The sequence below is a fragment of the Fukomys damarensis genome, unplaced genomic scaffold (genome assembly GCF_012274545.1).
Source record: "Fukomys damarensis isolate Sample0158 unplaced genomic scaffold, DMR_v1.0_HiC HiC_scaffold_15, whole genome shotgun sequence".
Classification (NCBI taxonomy): Eukaryota; Metazoa; Chordata; class Mammalia; order Rodentia; family Bathyergidae; genus Fukomys; species Fukomys damarensis.
In genome coordinates, this window is record NW_022900927.1 from 3,614,976 (window position 1) to 3,635,123 (window position 20,148).

The 20,148-nt window shown below is 38.9% G+C and overlaps 2 protein-coding genes and 1 non-coding gene across 8 annotated transcripts in view; all 3 read right to left on the reverse strand.

Annotated features, from left to right (window-relative positions):
• The window catches only part of Tmprss12 (transmembrane serine protease 12), a 20,866-nt gene extending 17,455 nt beyond the window's left edge, over positions 1–3,411 (reverse strand). Inside the window, exon 1 of the mRNA XM_033763888.1 lies at positions 3,385–3,411. Within this exon, the coding sequence (XP_033619779.1) occupies positions 3,385–3,411 (27 nt within the window). The remainder of the gene's footprint in view (positions 1–3,384) is intronic.
• A 3,133-nt stretch (positions 3,412–6,544) lies between these two features.
• The window catches only part of Atf1 (activating transcription factor 1), a 64,443-nt gene continuing 50,839 nt past the window's right edge, over positions 6,545–20,148 (reverse strand). For 4 of the 6 annotated variants that reach the window (XM_010623683.3, XM_010623687.3, XM_010623684.3 and 1 more), the window contains one exon: positions 6,552–8,212. In XM_010623683.3, the coding sequence (XP_010621985.1) occupies positions 8,068–8,212 (145 nt within the window). In that variant the 3' untranslated portion in view covers positions 6,552–8,067. Of the gene's footprint in view, positions 8,213–20,148 lie in introns of all 6 variants that reach the window. The other 2 variants (XM_033763540.1, XM_010623686.3) reach the window with 2 other exon arrangements.
• On the reverse strand, positions 13,016–13,121 carry LOC117286245. The gene has a single exon (XR_004517364.1). It is a non-coding gene; the product is annotated as a U6 spliceosomal RNA (small nuclear RNA).

The following is a 20,148-nucleotide window of genomic DNA, read 5'->3' on the forward strand; positions in this document are numbered from 1 at the left end:
GCGCCGGGCCGTGCGGGCGCAGAGGTGGGCAGTGGCGGCAGCAGAGCCATCGGGCAGTCCAGTTTCTGTGCTGTAGATCTGCCCCCCCTTTTTCTCTTGGTACTGAGGAACGAACTTCAGGACTTTGCTCTTTAAAGTAGTTTGCCTTGAACACATCAACTCAGGTTGAGCTGATAAAGTCAAATTTAAGGAGCTGCAGTACAAAGTTGAGGACCGAGCCTGACCGATAGTAACAGCCCCTGGACGTGTGTGTGTGTGTGTGTGTACGCCCATGTGTGCAGAGGCACATATCACACTGGAGCCTGTTTCGTAACTGCCTAACAGGCTGATTGCCCAGCACAATGCATAGAAGTGACATGTGTAAAGGAAGCCAGAGAAGAGGCCGGCCACCCGACATTACTACAGTAAGTCAGGCCTGAGCTAAAAAGCCATCAGTCTCACTGGCAGGTGACAAAGATTCCTTACTCAACCAAAACTTACTCAGTCTTTTCCTAGGACAATGTATGCCTTTCCTGTAAAACTTGCTGTCTGCTCAAGTTTCCCACCTCTGATATCTGATTGGGCGCCTCTTCCTACTGCCCCTCAATTGATATCAGGGTAAAGGAGCCATGACTGAGACCAGCAGAGCGGGCAACAATGAAGCAACAAGCAAGCCGGGTGCAGACTAGTCAAGGGTGACAAAGCTGTTGACCCCAGGGGCTTGGGCAAGGGGAACCTTTATAGGGACTTGGTAGGGGAGGGGTAGTGGGAAATTTTTGTTCTGGGGCAGAGGAAGTCTGGTGGTCTCCAGGCATATCTGAACCCGAAGGTGTTGCTGTGTGAGACGGACTGTTTATCTCAAACCCAGGCTTTGGCTTCCTGTTGTCTTTTGCACCTTGCAAGATGTGTAACTGCATTGCCTGAGAAGTTTTTTCTCTTCTGCCTGGGATGGGGTCTAACAGTGTCTTCATCCATAATCCTATTAGGAGAGTTTAGCCATAATCACTGTTCTTGATGTTCTCTCTCAGTAATTTTTCCATCCAGTGATAATCGTCGTTGTTTGGCTATAAATTTCCACTTGCTCTTGCTGTATTTGGAGTTGAGCCCAACCTCTCTCTACTTCAGAAATCTCATTCCCCCATTTACTACATTTTAAATTTTTTGCTGCAGGAGTTGGGCATGCTGGGGATCTAGCCCAGGCTTCCTGCATGCTGGGCAAACTCTCTACTACAGAGCTGCAATCCCCAGCCTTCCTTTACCTTTTTCTCTCTTCCTCTTCTCTTTTCTCCCCTCTCCTTCTTTGTGGTGATACTAGGCCTTGAACCCTTAGAGTACTGAGCTCCATCCCTAGCTCTTTTAATTGTAGTTTGAGGCAAAGTCTTATTAAGTTGCCCAGACGGCCTCAGTTTCTTGAGTCTTAGCTAGGATGACAGGCATCCACCATCATGCCTGGCTCTATACCTACAGTAATGGTCCCAAGTAAAGCTGCCTTGCTGTGCTTTAGTATCATTGAATAACTTTCCTTGAGCATAACCCAGAATTTTTAAGAATGATGCCTAATAGGGCCAGGAATTTAGCTCAGTGGTGCTGCCACCTGCCTCACAAGCCCAAGGTCCTGAGTTCAGTCCCTAGTACCAAAAGAAAAAAATGATGCCTGTTTGTTTGTTTGTTTTTAGTACCAGGAATGGAACTTGCGATGCAGGCAGCAGACCTGTTTGATTTTTCAATTGTTTTGTTTTGTTTCAGACAGGGTCTTGTCATGTAGTTTGGGCTGGTTTTGAACTCACTATGTAGTACTGGCTGGCCGGCCTCAAACTCACAGCAGTCCTCCTGCCTCAGCCTCCCAAGTGCTGGGATCATAGGTGTGTGCCATCACACCCAGCTGGCTTGTGTTTGAAGTACTTAATAGGCACACATTGCTAGCTGGTACCATATTAGACACACAGAATACTTTTGCCATCACTATGGAGAGTTCTACTAGACAACACTGCTCTAAAAAACACAACCTTGACTTACAAACTCAATCTATTCTCAAAGGTTGGTTGTAACTCAAGTTGGTTGTACATTAAGACTATTTTTCCCATAAGAAATAGTGGAAATATCTACACTGCATTCCAAACCACCAAAAGCACCCCTTAACTAACCTTTTCATAATAAGGGTTGTATGAGGTGTGTAATTTATCAGAAACACCAATAATTTTCCTGGTGTATTCACCAAAAAGTGATAATTTGTGCCTAGTTTACCAGAAACATCAATTTCATACTGTACTCTCCATTCAAGTTGACATTTTTGGCTTGCAAGAAGGGATGAAATGCAAGGTGGTTATTGTTTGGAAGGAGAGTTCCCTTCCTTAAGAACATTAGGGAACTGGCTCTCTGGTGTCCTTTCTCTCCTTGGAAGAGTCTGTAGCCCTAGGACCTGCTTCTGGATCACTAGGTCTCAATTTTTGAGATCTAAAAGCTGGTCTAAGGTCTGTTTCTGTCTTTTCTTTAGCACTGTTCTGTAGGATGACATGATATTGTTATTATGTAAGTGAATGCATCAATTGGCTTTTTCTGTCTGGGTGGATCTTCTCTACAAATGTTTGTAGCTCTGTAATTTTTTTCAGGATTTCCTTTATTTTAGAAGAAGAACTTTGCTGCATTTTTTTTTTTTTTTTTTTTTTTTTTTTTTTTGGTACCGGGGATTGAACTCAGGACCTTGTGCTTCAAGGCAGGCAGGCAGCGACAACACTGAGCCAAATTCATCGCCCTGCACTGACTGTTGATGCTCCCACTCCTCTTCAGAAAGCTCCCCAACTGCCATTCTGTGTTGCTCAGCCAGAAGCTGCTGAAGTTCCTCTGAGTGTTCCTCCAGCGGTTCCTCAACCTCACCACTGCCTACCTGCGAGCCTGTGGACTCTGCTATAGTGGCAGTGCCATCAAGCACAGGATCAGTCGAGGCTCAGGCTCCTCTACACAGCCTTCAAAGTCCTCTCCTATATATAATTTTAGGCCCCACTTTCTTCCAGGCACATCTCAGTGTCCTTACAGAGACATAGGCTCAGGGTTACTCAGTTAACTCAGTACAAGAAAGGATGTTGTAAGGTTCCTTCCAGAACCCTTTGAGGGTTAAATCTGTATCTGAGACCATCTGGAAGCACTTCAGGAGCAGTTCCTTGGGGTATAGCTTCCTAAAGTTAGCTATAATCTGCTGGTCCACAGGCTGCAGTAGAGGAGTTGTATTAGGTGGGAGAAACTTGACAGAGCCATGGGAGATCTTCAGCCAATTCTTTCAAATCTTGTAGGTGAGCAGGAGCATTGCCCATGATGAGGAGAGCCTTGAGCGGTAAACCTTTGTCCTAGATATTTTTTAACAGGACAGAAAGCCTCTCTGATCTACTCAAGAAAAAGTACTGTTGTTACCTGGGCTTTTGTGTTAGATCTCCACATGACTCCCTGGCCTATTCTTCATGACTTTATGTTTTCTGCACACTCTAGGGGGTGTGAATTCGAGGCCGGCTTGGACTACATAGTGAGTTCAAGGACAGCCTGAACTACTCAGTGAGATGCTGTCTCAAAAACAAAAACAAAAACAAAAAAAAAAGGGCCAGAGATTTAGCTCAATGGCACCATGCCTACTTTGAAAGCTCAAGGTCATGAGTTCAATTTTTGTTACCAAAAACAAAGCAAAACAAAAAAAACTGCACATCTGGGATCAAACTGACACTTATGAATGTTTACATGTGCTTTTCTGGCATTGTGAGTCTTTGTTTACAGTCACACAAGTGGCCAGCATTTGAGCTGTAACAATACTCTGGTTGTAAGTTAAAACTAAAATTCCAGTTGTAACCCAAGTTGTGAGGCTGGTGGTAACTCAAAGATCCACTGTATTTAGTGTTTGTTGTTGTTTGAGAGAGGGTCTAGATTTTCAGTGGTAGGCTTGAAATTGATGTTGCCCAGGCTTGTTCTAAATTTACGATTCTCCTTCCTTCGCCTCCTAAATTTTAGGAATGCAGGCCTTAAACCTCTGGAATGTTGGGATTACTGGTGAGCACCACCACACCCATCTCCCCACTTTGATAGGCTGATTTTAAAATTTATACAGAAAGGCAAAGGAACTAGTATAGCCAAAATAAGTTTGAAGAAATTTCTTTAAAAGTTTTAAGAACTTATACTATTGGATTTCAAGACTTGTTATAAAGCTCCATGGGCTGGGGATTTAGCTCAGTGGTTCCACGGCCTGCCTTGTAAGCACAAGGACCCGAGTTCAACCCCCCCCCCCCGACCAAATAAATAAAACTCCAGCCAGGCGTGGCGGCACACACCTGTCATCCCAGCATTTTGGAGGCTGAGGCTGGAAGATCACAAATTTGAGGACAGCTTGGGCTACATAGTGAGTTCAAGGGCATCCTGAACTACATAGTGAGATCCTGTATCAAAAATTAAACTGGGTGTGGTGGTGCATGTCTGGAAATCCCAGAACTCTGGAGACTGAGGCAGGGGGATGACATGATTTCAAGGCCAGCCTGGGCTATCTAGTGAGTCCAAGCCAGCCTGAACTACACAGTGAGACCTTATCTCGAACAAACAAAAACAAACCAAAATAAAACAAAAAAAACCCTGATTTTAAAATGGAGGGTTACTATTAGTGGACACATTTGAAAATCTTGTATAAGGCTCATAAAGTGAAGTGGAACAAAGCTTTTCAGACCTATCAACACCCAGGTAAGAAAGAAGATACTGATACACTCTGATGGTTAAATCACAAACTCAGGTACAGTGGTTCACACCTGTAATCCCACCTACTTGAAAGGCTGAAGCAGAAAGACTGAGCTCAAGGCCAGTTTAGGCAACAGGGTAAGACCTGGCATTAAAAAACAAAACCAAACAAACACACCAACTTTGAGGTCTATCAGCCCTAAGTCTGAATGTTGGTTTTATTATGGTACGAATTTGGGCAGTGTCAAATCTCTATGTAAACTGTCTGAACTTCATCCTTCATTCAGTGAACAGTTATGAAGTACTTCTGTGAAACCAGACTAGACAAGGGATAGAGACAGCACCCCTAGAGCTATGTTTAGGGAGGGGTACTACTTTACTGAGTGGTTGGATTGGATTTAAATAGAATTCCTCATCAGTAAAACCTTAGGTCACTACTGATCCCACATGACACTAAGATCCAAATTCCAAGTGCACACCTGTAATCCCAGCACTGTAGGAGGGCGAGGCAGAACTGCAAGTTCAAGCCCACCCTGGACAATTTAGGAAGACCCTGTCTCAAAAATAAAAAAGGCTGGAGATGCAGCTCAGTGTTAAGGTCCTAGATTCAATCCCCAGTCCATACATATATACTGTACACACATAATGCAAGAGTTGGAGACACTACCTTTAGTGTTAGCTTCAGTTTTTGGCACATAGTAAGCTCTAAATAAATAACAGATATGTACATGTAGGGAAGCCTTCTGGATTCTACAACCTCAATGTAGGTGTTGTTTTCCCACGTCTGATCATTTAAAAAATATTTAAAAGTTTTTATGACAGTAAATTATGTTGTAAGAGTACTTGAGTGTCTTGATATTTAACCCAGGGTTGCCTCAAACTGACAGCGATCCTCCTGTCTCAGCCTCCTGAGTGCTAGGATTGCATGCATGGGCCACCATGCCCAGCTTCATGTTGAAACTTTATTCAGAACAGGTGAGTTTGAACTGCACTTTGAAATCTAACTTCATATTTGGACTATAACCCAATATGAACTCATTAAAATTTGGTAAGCTCCACACCAATTTAGAAAAAGTTAGGAAAATAATGTAGTGTGCATTTATAGTGGGAACAGCAGGTGCCCAGCCTTATTACAGCCAGATGGAGGAGCCAGGTTCAGTGAGTGAGGCTCTGCACTAAGTCTGCAGGCACCTGTGGGCACATCCCTGCAGGCCTGAACCACGCTCGTGGTGCCACTGGACAGTCACATGTGCACGGCCCCGGCATGAATGTGTCGAGGACTAAAGAGACTGGTGCTGCATTCACACCCAACACCCACAGTATACCATCCATTAAAACCTTCCACAGCCGGGCGTGGTGGCACACGCCTGTAATCCCAGCACTCAAGAGGCTGAGGCAGGAGGATCACTGTGAGTTTGAGACCAGCCTGGGCTACATAGTGAGTTTCAGGGCAGTCTCAACTACATAGTGAGACCCTGTCTCAAAAAACAAACAAAACAAAACAAAACAAAACACCTTCCACAATTTACATGGCCCCAGACCTCTTCAGGCCCAAAAGGCCAGGAGTTTGAAATTCTGGCTTTATATACAACATAATTTATGATCAGATTTTTTTCTTTTCATGAACTGCTGCCAAATCATTTGAATCTTTTTGTTTTTTTGTGGGTTTTTTTTGGTACCAGAGATCAAACTTGGATCCTTGCACTTGTGAGGGAGGCATGGAATCTCATTTTAAAAGACCCTTTTAATGAAACATTTTACCAGAAGGATCAATCATAAATTTATCAGTTAGGTAAATGCTTCTGCATAATAGGCTCCTAAATAATGTCCTAAACATTTGTAGAATGAAAATTTTATCTTAGTTTATTATAAATGGTTCTGAGTGAATCAAAACAGAAAAACATCCTCCTTTAAAACAGGCTGTATACACCATGATTGTAAATTTGTCCCCACTTTAAAACTAGAACACTAATGTAATTAACAGAAGGGCTGTCGGAAAGCTTGTCATTCATACAGCAAGCACTGTATTTTATACTGTATGCAGCAAACTTTTATCAAATGTTCTTTAATTTCAGACAATATGAAATGTATTATATAAGAAGCACACAACAGTTCTGCAGTACAATTTCAAAGTGTATACAAATTAAGAGTACAGAGGTTAAACACTGGTATACTGACAGCATTTCAAACCTTAGGTAAACTGCATATAAAACATACAATTCAAATATTAGCTCATTTGAAAACTTTACTTCCCATATATAAAAGTGATACTTTGAGATGCAAAATCTGTTCTACTAAACAAACTATTTAAACATTTAAAATAATCATTAAAAACAACATTTTATAAAGATTAGCTATAAAAATATATTGGCAGTCACTTTTCTTATAAAGGTACCATTCACTACATTACAAAATAGTCTCTAACATAAAGTTGCCTTAATAATGGTACTATTTTAGAACCTGATAAACTTTATATTAAATTGATTATAAAGTCCTCTTGGAAAACCTTTGGTATGCAATCTTGAGGTTTTTAAAAATTTTAAGGGCCTGTAAACATTCATTCTATTAAAGCACAACAGAATAAGTAATGGGTATTTAGTTGCATATAGAATACAGAATCAAAACCAATTTATTATGTTTTTGTTTTTAAAAAAAATCCTTACCAGAGTAAGTTAAAACCAAACTAAAAGAATCAAACTTTTAAACAGTTCTTTTCATTCTGATAAAAAAATGTTATAAAACTACCACACTCCATTTGTGTGCCTTAGATTCCTTTTAGGACAAGACCTCAAAAATAGTTAATCCAGTCTCAAAATATCATCTCAAGTCCAACAGACTCTTACAAACCCATTTAAAAGATCTGACACTAAAATAAGTATACATAATCAGAACACATAATTTATATATTTTATAATGCACCAGGTTTTAATTTGTAATTTAGAACTTATTGGTAGAAATAAAACATCCACCCACACACACACACACACATATACACACAAACCCTCTGAGAAAAGGTAAATTTCAGGAAACAGAAATGCAAACCTACAGGGGAAACTGATTTATTTTTAAAACTTCTATTTACTGAATTTGGATTGATGACTTCTCTGCCATTTTTGGACTGATGACTAGTTAGAACATTCAAAATGCTCAAAGTTCATTTCTTGCTTCTTATGTTTAATTTTTACAAAGCTTCCAGTTGTGCCAGGAGCTTCCTTGACGTCACTTTCCACTGTATCCTCTGTCACCAAATCTCTTGGATAAGACATTTATCTTTGAGTTGCAAAAGCCTATAAGCTTTATTTTTGACCTTTTAACTTATAATACTCCACTACAGAAAAAAATCCATCTAACTTAAGAGAAGTCCACAAAAATATTATTTTTAAAGAATCAAACACTTTTATGAGAATAAAGATCCTTCAAAGTTTTTAACTCTTCTATTAGAGTTTTATTTTGATTTTCCAGGACTGCAACTCGATTTTCCAGGCATTTTACATATTCTTTCTTCTTTCTGCGACATTCTCGAGCAGCTTCTCTAAAAATAAACAGTGACAAGCCATGTTAGAAAAAACTTCACATTCTTTAGTACCTGTACTTTAGTAATGTTCTCCAGTCATGTACACATTTAGAAAAGGTGCCATCTACATTCATTGAAATATATAGATCTTACATAGAGAACAGTTTTGGCAAATGCGTATTATCTGAATAATCCACATCTGTGAAGACACAGAACTGCTCCACTGCCCCAGAAAGCTCCCTCAACCCCATCCTGGTCAGCCTGTTCCCAAGCAACCATAATTTTGATTTTTATAACATACAGGAGTTTTTCCTGTTCTAGCTTCATACACCACTGCTGTATCTGGTTATCTTTTACCCAGCATGTTTCTGAAGTTTATCCACGGTGCTGTGTGGTGGTTTATTCCTTTATACTGCTGGGTATATTCCATTGCATGGATACAACCACAAACTGTTTAACTCATTCTCTTGGTCTGTTTCTAGAATTAGCTGCCATGCTTATTCTTACATATAAATTTAACTTTTCTTGAATGAATATGAAGGTGAAATTTATGAGTCATGTGGTTTATTTTTGAATTATAAAAGTACTTGAGCAAATAGTTCTGTCCATGACCTTTTAGGACATTTCTGTGAAGTCACATAAGTTATAATACTAAGTTTATAAAATATATGTAAACACTATTTTGTTTTACAGTTTTAATGGTGTCTCTATGCTAATACACAGATCTTTATTTTTAAAAGTACTACAGAATTCTACAATATACATATACTACCAGGGCCAGGGATCTAGCTCAGTGGTTCTGCCACCTGCCTCCCAAGTTAAGATCCCCAGCACCAATAAACAAACAAACAAACACATACAGTACAGCTTAACTTTTCGCTCCCAAACTTTTTGAGTGGCTTCCAATGAATATTGTATCCATGCCCCTTGACATGTGTGTCTCTTGAAGGGTCATAGGGCCCTAAATTATATTCACTTAAAATCAAGATTTAGGCCAGGCGTGGTGCCTCACACCTGTAATCCCAGCACTCGTGAGGCTGAGGCAGGAGGATCGCTATGAGTTCGAGATCAGCCTGGACTACATAGTGAGTTCCAGGTCAGTCTCAACTACATAGTGAGACCTGTCTCAAAAAACCAAAAAAATTAAAAATTAAAAAAAAAAAAAAAAAATCAAGATTTAATGCCAAATTGGCTCCAGGATATCTGGGGTCCGGGACACACTCCCATTAAAAGAACAGAAAGTACTACCTGCTTCTCTCTTCACTTAACTTTTGTATTTCTTTCTTTTTGGTACCAGGGATCGAACTTGGGACCTTGCACTTGCAAGGCAAGGGGCAGAACCACTGAGCTAAATCTCCGGACCCACTTAAATTTTTTTTGTTTGTTTGTTTTTTTGAGACAGGGTCTCACTATGTAGTTGAGACTGACCTGGATGGAACTCACTATGTAGTCCAGACTGGTCTCGAACTCATAGCGATCATCCTGCCTCAGCCTCCTGAGTGCTCGGATTACAGGTGTGAGCCACCATGCCCGGCATCCCACTTAACTTTTGATGTTAGAAGATTTAAAAAGCTTTTGTCTAGTGGCTCAAAAACTGTGCCTCCTTGCTTTAATTTATATTTCCCTGAATTATGCAAAGTCTGGTAGAATCTCATGTTTACAGGCCACATGTATTCTTTTCCTTCTCTTATGTATCTTTTAGATTTATAGAAATCTCTGCAGTTCTTTATATAAACTGTAAACATTCTTCCCAGTTAAGAGTGCTAGTAAGTTTGTTAATGGTATCTTTTGTCATGCAGAAGTAAATAGTTAGGTCTACTGTAAACTTCACATTTTCTTTACTTCATACTGTCCTCGGGAATATGTGAAATGTCTTTTCTATTATATGCTAAATGATTGTAGTTTTACTTTTTAATTTTTGGTGTGTAATATCCATTGTTAATTTTGTGAACTATCAACGAGACTGAGCATCTTTTCAAAATCGTAATTCTTTTTTTTGTTGTTTTTTTGAGACAGGGTCTTACTGTGTAATTGAGACTGACCTGGAACTCACTATGTAGCCCAGGCTGGTCTTGAACTCACAGCGATCCTCCTGCCTCAGCCTCCTGAGTGCTGGGATTATAGACGTGCGCCACCATGCCCGGCTTTTTCTGGGGGGGGTCACTCATTTTTTTTAAATGGTACTACTGATCAAACACAGTGCTTATGCAAATAGTTCTTTGCAAGGCCCTCTCAGGTCTACACACGCTAGGCAAGCCTATTAGGTTTTTGTTGTTGTTGTCTTTGTCTAAATATCTGGCCCATTTTTCAACTAGGTTTCTCACCACTGAGATCACTTGTGATATTTTTATATCTTGCTCCATAAAACGTTTTTATTATAGCAATCTTTTAGCTTTTTTTTTTCTTTTTGGAACTAAGGATCAAACTCAGGACGTTGTGCTTGGAGGCAAGTGTGGTGCCAGTGAGCTAAATTAAATCCCTGACCTTAGCCTTTTTTTCTTTGAGCATACATTACATTGCCATCTACCTACCTCTACCTCTGGTGTTGGTGATAAAATCCAGGAACAGTCTGACACTGAACATACTCAGAACATACCTAGCTCTTTTAAAAAAATTTTTGAGCCAGGGTCTCACTAAACTGCCCAGTCTGGCCTCTTGAGTAGCTGGGATTATAGGTATACACCACCATTCTCAGCTTGTATTCCTCTTAAAATTTTAAAGATTTTTACTGTTTTCACAAGAAGGTCTTCAAATCTACCAGGAAATAACTTTTTGCATGTGGCATAAAATTAATTTTCTTCCAGATGTGGAGCTGCTTGTGTTGGTATTAATTTGTATTTCTTTCTTTTTTTGTGTCTTTTACCATTTTTTTCCCCTCTTAGGCTGTACTTTTATATTTTTTTCTTTCTTTTCTTTTTTTGTTTTTGTTTTTGTTTTGTTTTGTTTTGTTTTTTTGAGTTGTTTGAGACAGGGTCTCACTATGTAGTTGAGACTGACCTGGAACTCACTATGTAGCCCAGGCTGGTCTCGAACTCACAGCAATCCTCCTGCCTCAGCCTCCCAAGTGCTGGGATTACAGGCGTGGACTTTTATATTTTTTCAAACAAAGCTTTTTTTGTTTTGTTTTGCTACCAAGGATGGAACTCAGGACCTTGTGCTTGCAAGGCAGGAGTGGTGCCCACTGAGCCAAATCCCTAGCCTTCATTTTGTTGGTGAGATATGTTAGAAATATATTCTATATTGCTTCTCAGCCTTTTGGCTAAGACGAAGTGTAGAAATATATTCTATATGTTTTTTCATGCCCTTTGTGTTATTTTTCAGTGAATATAAATTATTTTAAGGAAGCCCTAGTCATAAATCTTGTATATTAATGTTCTCATGTACATTGTCCTGTTTGGGAAGTTCTAGGGCTGTGAGATTATGGATTTTTTACATCTTTCAGCTGGGCATGATGGCAATGTAACAAGATCCTGCCTCAAAAGAAAGATGAGAGGGCCAGGATTTAGCTCAGTGGTTCTGCTGCCTGCCTTACAAGAGCAAGGTCTCAAATTCTATCCCTGGTACAAAAAAAAAAAAAAAAGAATGAGGATAGGCTGGGTATTTAGCTCAGGGTTGACACTGCCTGCCTCGCCAAGCACAAGGTCCTGAGTTCAATCGCCAGTACCAAATAAATAAATAAATATTTAAAAAGGATATGTTTGCAGTTGGTTTCTACTTTCATTATGATTTGATAGAATGCAAGGGATTATTTCTATTCTTTACTTAAACATATTTCATGGCCTAAAATATGGTCTATTTTGGAGAAAGTTCCATAGGTTACCAAGAAAAATGTGTACTCTGTTGTTGAATATAACACTCTGTAGATATGTTAAATCCATTTGTTCAGTGATTTGGTTCAACTCTGATATTATCTGCTATTTTTTGGTCTGGTTGACCTGTCTCTGTGTGTGAGTAAGGGTACTGTAGGGCCGCTTTCCCCACTATGATTGTACTAGCATCTACCTATTATTTTAAGTGGAGTATTTTTGTTATATGTTAATTGGGCACACTGACATTTGGTACATACGTATTTACAATTGTTATCTCTTCCTAATGAGTTGAGTTGTTCCATTTATCAAAATGTAGTGAACTTCTTCATCTCTTCTGATATGTTTTGGTTTTAAATCCATTATGTCAGAAATTAAGAGTAGCTAGGGCCGGGGATTTAGCTCAGCAGTTCCGCTGCCTGCCTTGCAAGCACAAGGACCCAACTTCAATCCCCAGTATCAAAAAAAAAAAAAAAAAAAGTAGCTACTCCTTCTTGCTTTTGGGCTCCAGCTGAATGGAATATTTTTTCCATTCTTGAACTTTCAGTTTATTTATGTCCTTCGAAGGTAAAATGTTGCAGAGTTTTGATTTTTGATACAATCTGTATCCCTTGATTGAGGAAGGAAGTAATACCATTTATTGTTATTATTGAAATATTCTTTTAAAATCTCGTAAATGTATTTTTCCAGGGCTGATTCCTCATTTTTTCCCTTTTATTTAACTACTCTTCCTGTTAAGATATATTCTTTCCTTTGGGATTTATAGTGATGTTACTCTCCCTGTCTCTGTCTAGGACTCCCTTAAGTACTTTGCAATGTCAGTGACTAGATAAATTAAGCAAAACATGGAGATTAAATAATACACTTCTGAACAAACAGTGAATCAGAAGAAATCAGGCAAGAAATTTAAAAATTCCTAGAATGAAATGGTAATGACAATACAACATGTTAGAACCTATGGGACTCAAGAAAAGCAACTTTTTGTGTTTTGCTACACACGGGTTTGTCTCCACTTAAAAATATAGAACGCTTCACAAATTTGCTTGTCATCCTTGCACAGGGCCATGCTAATCTTCTCTGTACTGTTCCAATTTTAGTATGTATGCTGCCAAAGCGAGCACTGTTTTTGTTTGTTTGGTTTGGTTTTTTAAATTTTTTTTGTTTTTTGTACTGGGGATCAAACTCGGGTCCTTGCGCTTGCAAAGCAGGCACCAGAATCACTGAGGTAGACGTCTGGCCCTGGTTTGTTTTTTTTTTTTTTTAAACAGGGTCTCACTATGTAGTTGAGACTGACCTGGAAGTCACTATGTAGCCCAGGCTGGTCTCGAACTCACAGTGATCCTCTTGCCTCAGCCTCCAAGTGCTGGGATTACAAGCATACACCACCACACCCTGCTGTTTTTGGTTTTTTTTGCTATGCAGTTTAGGCTGGCCTTGAACTCCAGTGATCTTCCTGCCTCAGATTCCTGAGTGCTGGGATTACAGGCATGTGCCACCACACCCAGGTCAGGTCAAAGCAGTTCCAAGAGGGAAGTATGTATCTGTGAGTGTGCCTACATTAGTAAAATACATCATTATCATTTGAATGACCTGCATCTCAAGGTCTTAGTAAAACAAGAGCAACCCAAATCCAAAACTTGTGAAAGAAAGGAAATTATAAAGATCACAGCAGCAATCAATGAAATTGAGGCAAAAAAAAAAAAAATCACTGAATCAAAGAGTTAGTTTTTTGAAAGAATAAGTAAATTAATAAACCCTTAGTCAAACTGCCGAAATAAAGAAAAGTTCAACATCAATGCAATCAGAAATGACAAAAGGCAAGCCAGGCGTGGTAGCGCATGCCTGTGAGCCCAGCACTCAGGAAGCTGAGGCAGGAGGATCACTGTGTGTTTGAGACCAGCCTGGGCTACACTGAGTTCCAGGTCAGTCTCCACTACATAAGTGAGACCCTGTCTCAAAAGACCAAAACAAACAAAAAGAAATGACAAAAGGCAAAATTACAACAGACACAACAAAAAGTCAGAGGATTACAAGAAACTATTTCAAAAACCTGTATTCCAGTAAACTGGAGAATTTGAAATGGATAAATTCCTAGATTCATATGACATACCAAAATTAGAGCAAGTATATATTAAAAAAAAACTGAACAGATCAATTAAAGGTAATATAATTGAAGCATTAAGAAAAACTCAGGAAGCTGGGTGTGGGGGTACATGCCTGTAATCCCAGCACTCAGGAAGCTGAGGCAGGAGAATTGCTGTGAGTTGGAGACCAGCCTGGACTACATAGTGAGTTGAGACCCTGTCTCAAAAACAAAACAAAACAAAGAAAGAAAGAAAAGAAAAACTCAGGATGTGATTCACTGCTGAATTTTACCAGAATTTCAGAGAATTAATGACAATACTCCTCAAACTCTCCCAAGAAACTGAGAGGGAAGGAACATTTTCAGATTCATTCCATAAAGACAGCATGACCCAATACTAAAATTAGACAAGAACTCAACAAAAAAGGAAGCTGACAAGCCAGTATCTCTCATGAACACAAATGCAAACATCCTCAAGATATTTGCAAACAAATTGCAACAAATCATTAAAAAAATATCATATAACCAAGTTAGTTTCACTCAAGGCTGCAAGGATGGTATAACATATGTTTAAAAAAATCATTAAAAAATTAAGAATAAAAAAATCACATGATCATCTCAATAAGTATAGGAAAAGCCTTTGATAAAAACCCAACAAACTTTCATAATTAAAAACCTTGACAAGAAGGTCCTTATTAAAGGACCTTATTGATCCAATGAGCCCGACCCTTTGGTGCAGAGCAGGAGGGGAACCAAGAAACAAAGCCTCCCCAGCAAACAAGAGAAAGAGGGCCTCTCTGAAGCTCTTAGATGAAAACTGAAGCCCACTGGAAAAGTGAAGAAAATCTCTGCAATAAAGGCACACCAGACCATTGGCACCTCCCATCAAAACCTGGACTACCCTCGGGGAAGGGCAGCTGGAACCTGCAGCAGAACCTTGCAGAGTTCAGTTCAGCAGGAAGTCAGAGATCTCAATTTGGGCCTTGCCACCAGAAATCAGCCTGAACCTCAGGGGACAGCTGCTGGCTTGCTGAGACTAATTAACTTAGATCTGCACCCTCCTGCCCACGCTGTTTTTCTCTTTTCTCCCCCCACCTCCCTCCTACCTTTTTATTTCTCTCCCTTTCTGTTCCTGTACTAATTCCAAAATTTTTTTCTTCTCTTTTTCCTTCTCTCGATTGTCATTAGTTTTAAAACAAAGTGATTACAGTTTCTAGCCTCCCAATTGCTGTTAGTCTCTTCTGTTCTTTGTGTACATTTTATTCTGTCTTCTCTTCAACACCTTCCTAGAGTTTGTGTGATCTTCCTGTGTCCTCTGGCCTCACTTCTAACCTTTCCCTATCCTATCTACCCCCACCAACTCCTTCCAAATTTTCCATCCCGAAGGGTAAAGTTGCTACATTGAAGAGTTTATTCACTATAAACATATTCCAGGCTGGTCCTTGATTTTGATTTAATTCACACAGTTAAAAGTAATAGATTAATGGCCAGGGATTTAGCTCAGTGGTTCAGCTGCCTGCCTTGCAAGCACAAGGTCCTGAGTTCAATCCCAAGTAACCCCCCGAAAAAAGGTGACAGAGATTAGTAACTACCAGAAATTGTCATTTTCTAAACTGTGGTTGATGCTATTGTTGTTGCTGACTGTATTGCTTGGGCTAAGGCATTATGATTGATCTAATCAGCTGTCCTTTGTGGTATTATGAAAATGAGATGTCTCAGAGTAATCAGAAACCCAAAACCTAAAGACCAGCTATATCTGGAAGATCGAGGTATAAACCCAGGAATTAAACAAGGGACAGTGCCAACAACAAAAATAAACAAGAAGACATTTACACAAGGCACAAATACAGACTTCCAGCTCAGTAAAGGTAAATTCTGGGGAAAATGAGGTGGCAAAGTCTGACAGCCAACCACCTGGACACCCTGGACAAGAAGTAACAAAACAGATGAATGAGGGTTTACAAAAATTCAAAACAGAAATACTTTCCCTGATAACCACAGAGATGGTGAGCAGAATGAAAGACATGATTAGAGAACCTAGAACAGAAACAGATTTAAAAAATAATAGATGTGCTCAGGACCATGATGGAAACTATGAATGCCCCAGCATAGGAAAGAAATGGAATCCATGAAACAGATTCAAACAGATATCCAGGAGATTAAAAACTCTACTGAAAGCAGAATGAGCGAATGTGAAGAAAGAATATCAGATATAGAAGACAGGATTGGGTCAGTGACATGAAAAAAGAGATCTCTTAAAAACAGTAAGGAATCATGAGAAATCAATCCAGCAGCTCCAAGATGATGCAAAGAAGAACAAGAATGATAGGAATCCATGAAATAGCAGGAGAAAGTACAAATGACATTAAAAAAACTGTTCACAGAATTAATGACAGAAAACTTTCCAGAGTGAAAGAGTAAGATGTATGTATATAGGACCATATATATAGCCATAAAAAAAAAAAAAAAAAAAAAAACTACACCTAGACATATAATAATCAAGATCCCGGAAACCCACCAGAACAAAATACTACAAGCAGTTAGAGAAAAGAAACAAACAAATAACATGCTAAGGGAAGCCCATCAGAATCACAGCAGACTTTCAAACCTTCAAGTCAAGTAGAGCCCGGAGTGAGATATTTCAAGCCCTAAAAGAAAACAACCTCAAACCTAGGCTAATGTATCCTGCAAAACTATCAAAATCGATGGGGAAATAAGGTACTTCCACAAAAAAGAACACCTGAGAAGTTTCATGAACACTAAACCAGCACTACAAACAATTCTAAAGAGTAGACAATGAAGGTCACAACCCTATCAGGCCCAAAAGAAAAAATACACCAAGCAAGGCAAGAAATTAAAGGGAGAGGGAAAACAATAAAAAGTAAAAGGGCCAGGGCCGGGGATGTGGCTCAGTGGTTTTGTCGCCTGCCTCACAAGCGCAAGGTCCTAAATTCAATCCCTGGTACCACACACACACACACAGCCATCAGGAAAATAACATCACAATGAAAAATCAATATATTATCAGTTATAACCATCAATGTTAATGGCCTCAATTCACCAATCCAAAGAAATAGACTGGCAGAATGGATTAAGAAGCAAAATCCAACAATATGCAATATATAAGAAACCCACTTAATTTACAAAGAAATTCATAGACTGAGAGTAAAAGGATAGAAAACAGTTCTCTAAGCTACAAGAGCCTGGAAAAAAGCAGGGGTAGCTATCTTATTTGCAGACAAAGTAGATTTCAAACCAAAACTAATTAAGAGAGACATCCTTAGGCCGGGGATTTAGCTCAGTGGTTCTGCCGCCTGCCTCGCAAGCCCAAGGGCCTGAGTTCAATCCCTGGTACCCCACCCCAAAAGACATCCTTTTAAAGGGAACAATATAAGAGGAAGAGATGACAATCATAAATATATATGCACCAAATACTAATGCCCCAACTATACAAAACAAGTATTAACGGACATGAAAAACCCAAAGAGCACTAATACAATTGTAGAGGGGGACCTCAATATTCCACTGTCACAAATAGATCAACTAGACAAAAAAATCAATAATGAAATAACAGAACTGAACCAAGCCTTTGAAAAAATAGACTTAGTAGGTGTCTACAGAGTGTTCCACCCCACAAAATCAGAATATACATTCTTTTTGGCTGCACAGAGGTCACTCTCCAAAATAGACCACATGCTAGGTCATAGAATATGCTTAAGGAAATGCAAAGGAACTGAAGCTATCCCCTGTACATTATGAGACCATAGTGCAATTAAATTGGAGATCAATAACATAAGAAACTGCAAGAACTTCACAAACACATGGAAAATGAATAACACACCCTGCTGAACAACCAATGGGTCACAGAGGAAATTAAATAGTTAAGACAGTTTCTACAAATAATTAGTTTCTAAAATTAAATGATAATGCCAATACAACATACAGGAAATCTATGGGACACAATGAAAACAGTTCTATGAGGGAAATTCATAGTAGTAAATGCCCATACTAGGAAAACAGAATGAGCTCAAATAAAATAATTCTTAACCTTAAGCTCCTAGAAAAAGAACAAGACAAACCGAAAGCTCATACAAGGGAGGAGATTATAAAGATCAGAGCAGAAATTTATGAAATGGAGACTGAGAACAATACAAAACGTCAACAAATCAAAGAATTGGTTTTTCTAAAGAATAAGTAAAACTGTTAAACCCTTAGCCAACCTTATCAAAAAAAGGAAAGGCTCCAATTTATGCGATTAGGAATGAAAAAGGTGAAGTCACAACAGATCCAGCAGAAATCCAGAGAATCATCAATACCTACACTTCAACAACCTGTACTCTGATAAAATGGAAAATGCAGAGAAAATGGACAGATTCCTAGATACATATGAATTTTCAAATTTGAATGTGAAGAAAATCAACAAAGAAAAGCCCAGGTCCTGATGGTTTCACTGCTGAATTCTACAGGACATTTAGAGAAGAACTACTGCCACTACTCTTTAAACTTTTCAAAGAAATTGAAGGGGAAGCAATACTTCCAAATACATTCCTGGAAGCAAGTGTTACTTAGATTCCAAAAGGAGAGAAAGACCCAATGAACATAGATGCAAAAATCCTCAATAAGATAGTGGCAAACAGAATACAGAGGGTCATTAAGAAGGTCATACACCCTGACCAAGTCAGATTTATTCCAGGGATGCAAGGATGGTTCAACATGCATAAATCAATAAATGTAATACACTGTATTAACAGAGTCAAGGACAAAAACCATATGATCATCTCAATAGATGTAGAAAAAGCATTTGACAAAATTCAACACCCACTCATGATAAAAAACCCTACAGAAAATTGGGATAGATGGTCTTTACTATGAAAAATCATCATACTAAACGGTCCAAAACAGAAAACTTTCATGCTAACATCAGTAACAAGACAAGGATGTCCACTATGACCACTCCTGTTCAATATAGTTCTGGAAACATCAGCCAAAGCAATTAGACAAGAGTAAGAAATAAAAAGAAAAAGATAGGAAAGGAAGAAGTTAACCTGTCATTATTTGCTGATATGATATTCTACATAGAAGAACCCAAAAAACTCTGCCAAAAAACTTCTTGATTTAATTGACAGGATTCAGCAGAGTAGCTGCATACAAGGTAAACACTCAAAAATCAACAGCCTTCTTGTACACAAATAACAGACTCACTGAGAGGGAAACAATGTCTTTTACAATAGCATCCAAAAAAAAATGAAATATCTAGGAAATCAACTTGATGGAGACAAAAGACTGAAAACTACAGCACTCTGAAAAAAGAGATCGATGATATATAAAAATGGAAAGACATCCCTTGCTCCTGGTAGGAAGAACATAGTGAAAATGGCCATACTTCTAAAACTGCTATTCAGATTCAATGCAATCCTGACTGAAATCCCAAAAGTATATTTCACAGCACTAGAGAAAACAATCCAAAAATTCATTTGGAACCAGAAGAGACCTAGGACAGCAAAAACAATTCTAGGCAACAGAAACATGGCAGGGAGTATCACAATCCCCAACTTGAAACTATACTACAAAGCCACTGTGATAAAAACAGCATGGTGCTGGCAAAAAGACCCGAATATCAGTGGAACAGATTAGAAGATGCAACAACTCCACATGTACTCAGCTACCTCATCTTTGACAAAGGAGACAACCATCCTCCCTGGAGGAAATGATAGCCTCTTTAATAAATGGTGTTGGAAAAACTGAGTTTCAACCTGCCAAACATTAAAACTAGACCGTTATTTTTCACCATGCACTAAACTAAAACCCAAGTGGATTAAAGCTCTAAATATTAAAACAGAAACATTAAACTTGCTAGAAAATAAATTAGGCAGAACTCTCGAAGACACTGGCATAGGAAAAGACTCTGAACAAATCTTCATTCTATTGGTAACTTGCTCAAACAATCAACAACTGGGATCTCATCCTATTAAAAAGCTTCTGCAATGCAAGAGAAACCACCATTAGAGCTAAGAGACAACCTAAAATGCAGGAAAAAGGTTTTAACAGCTGTTCTTCAGACAAAG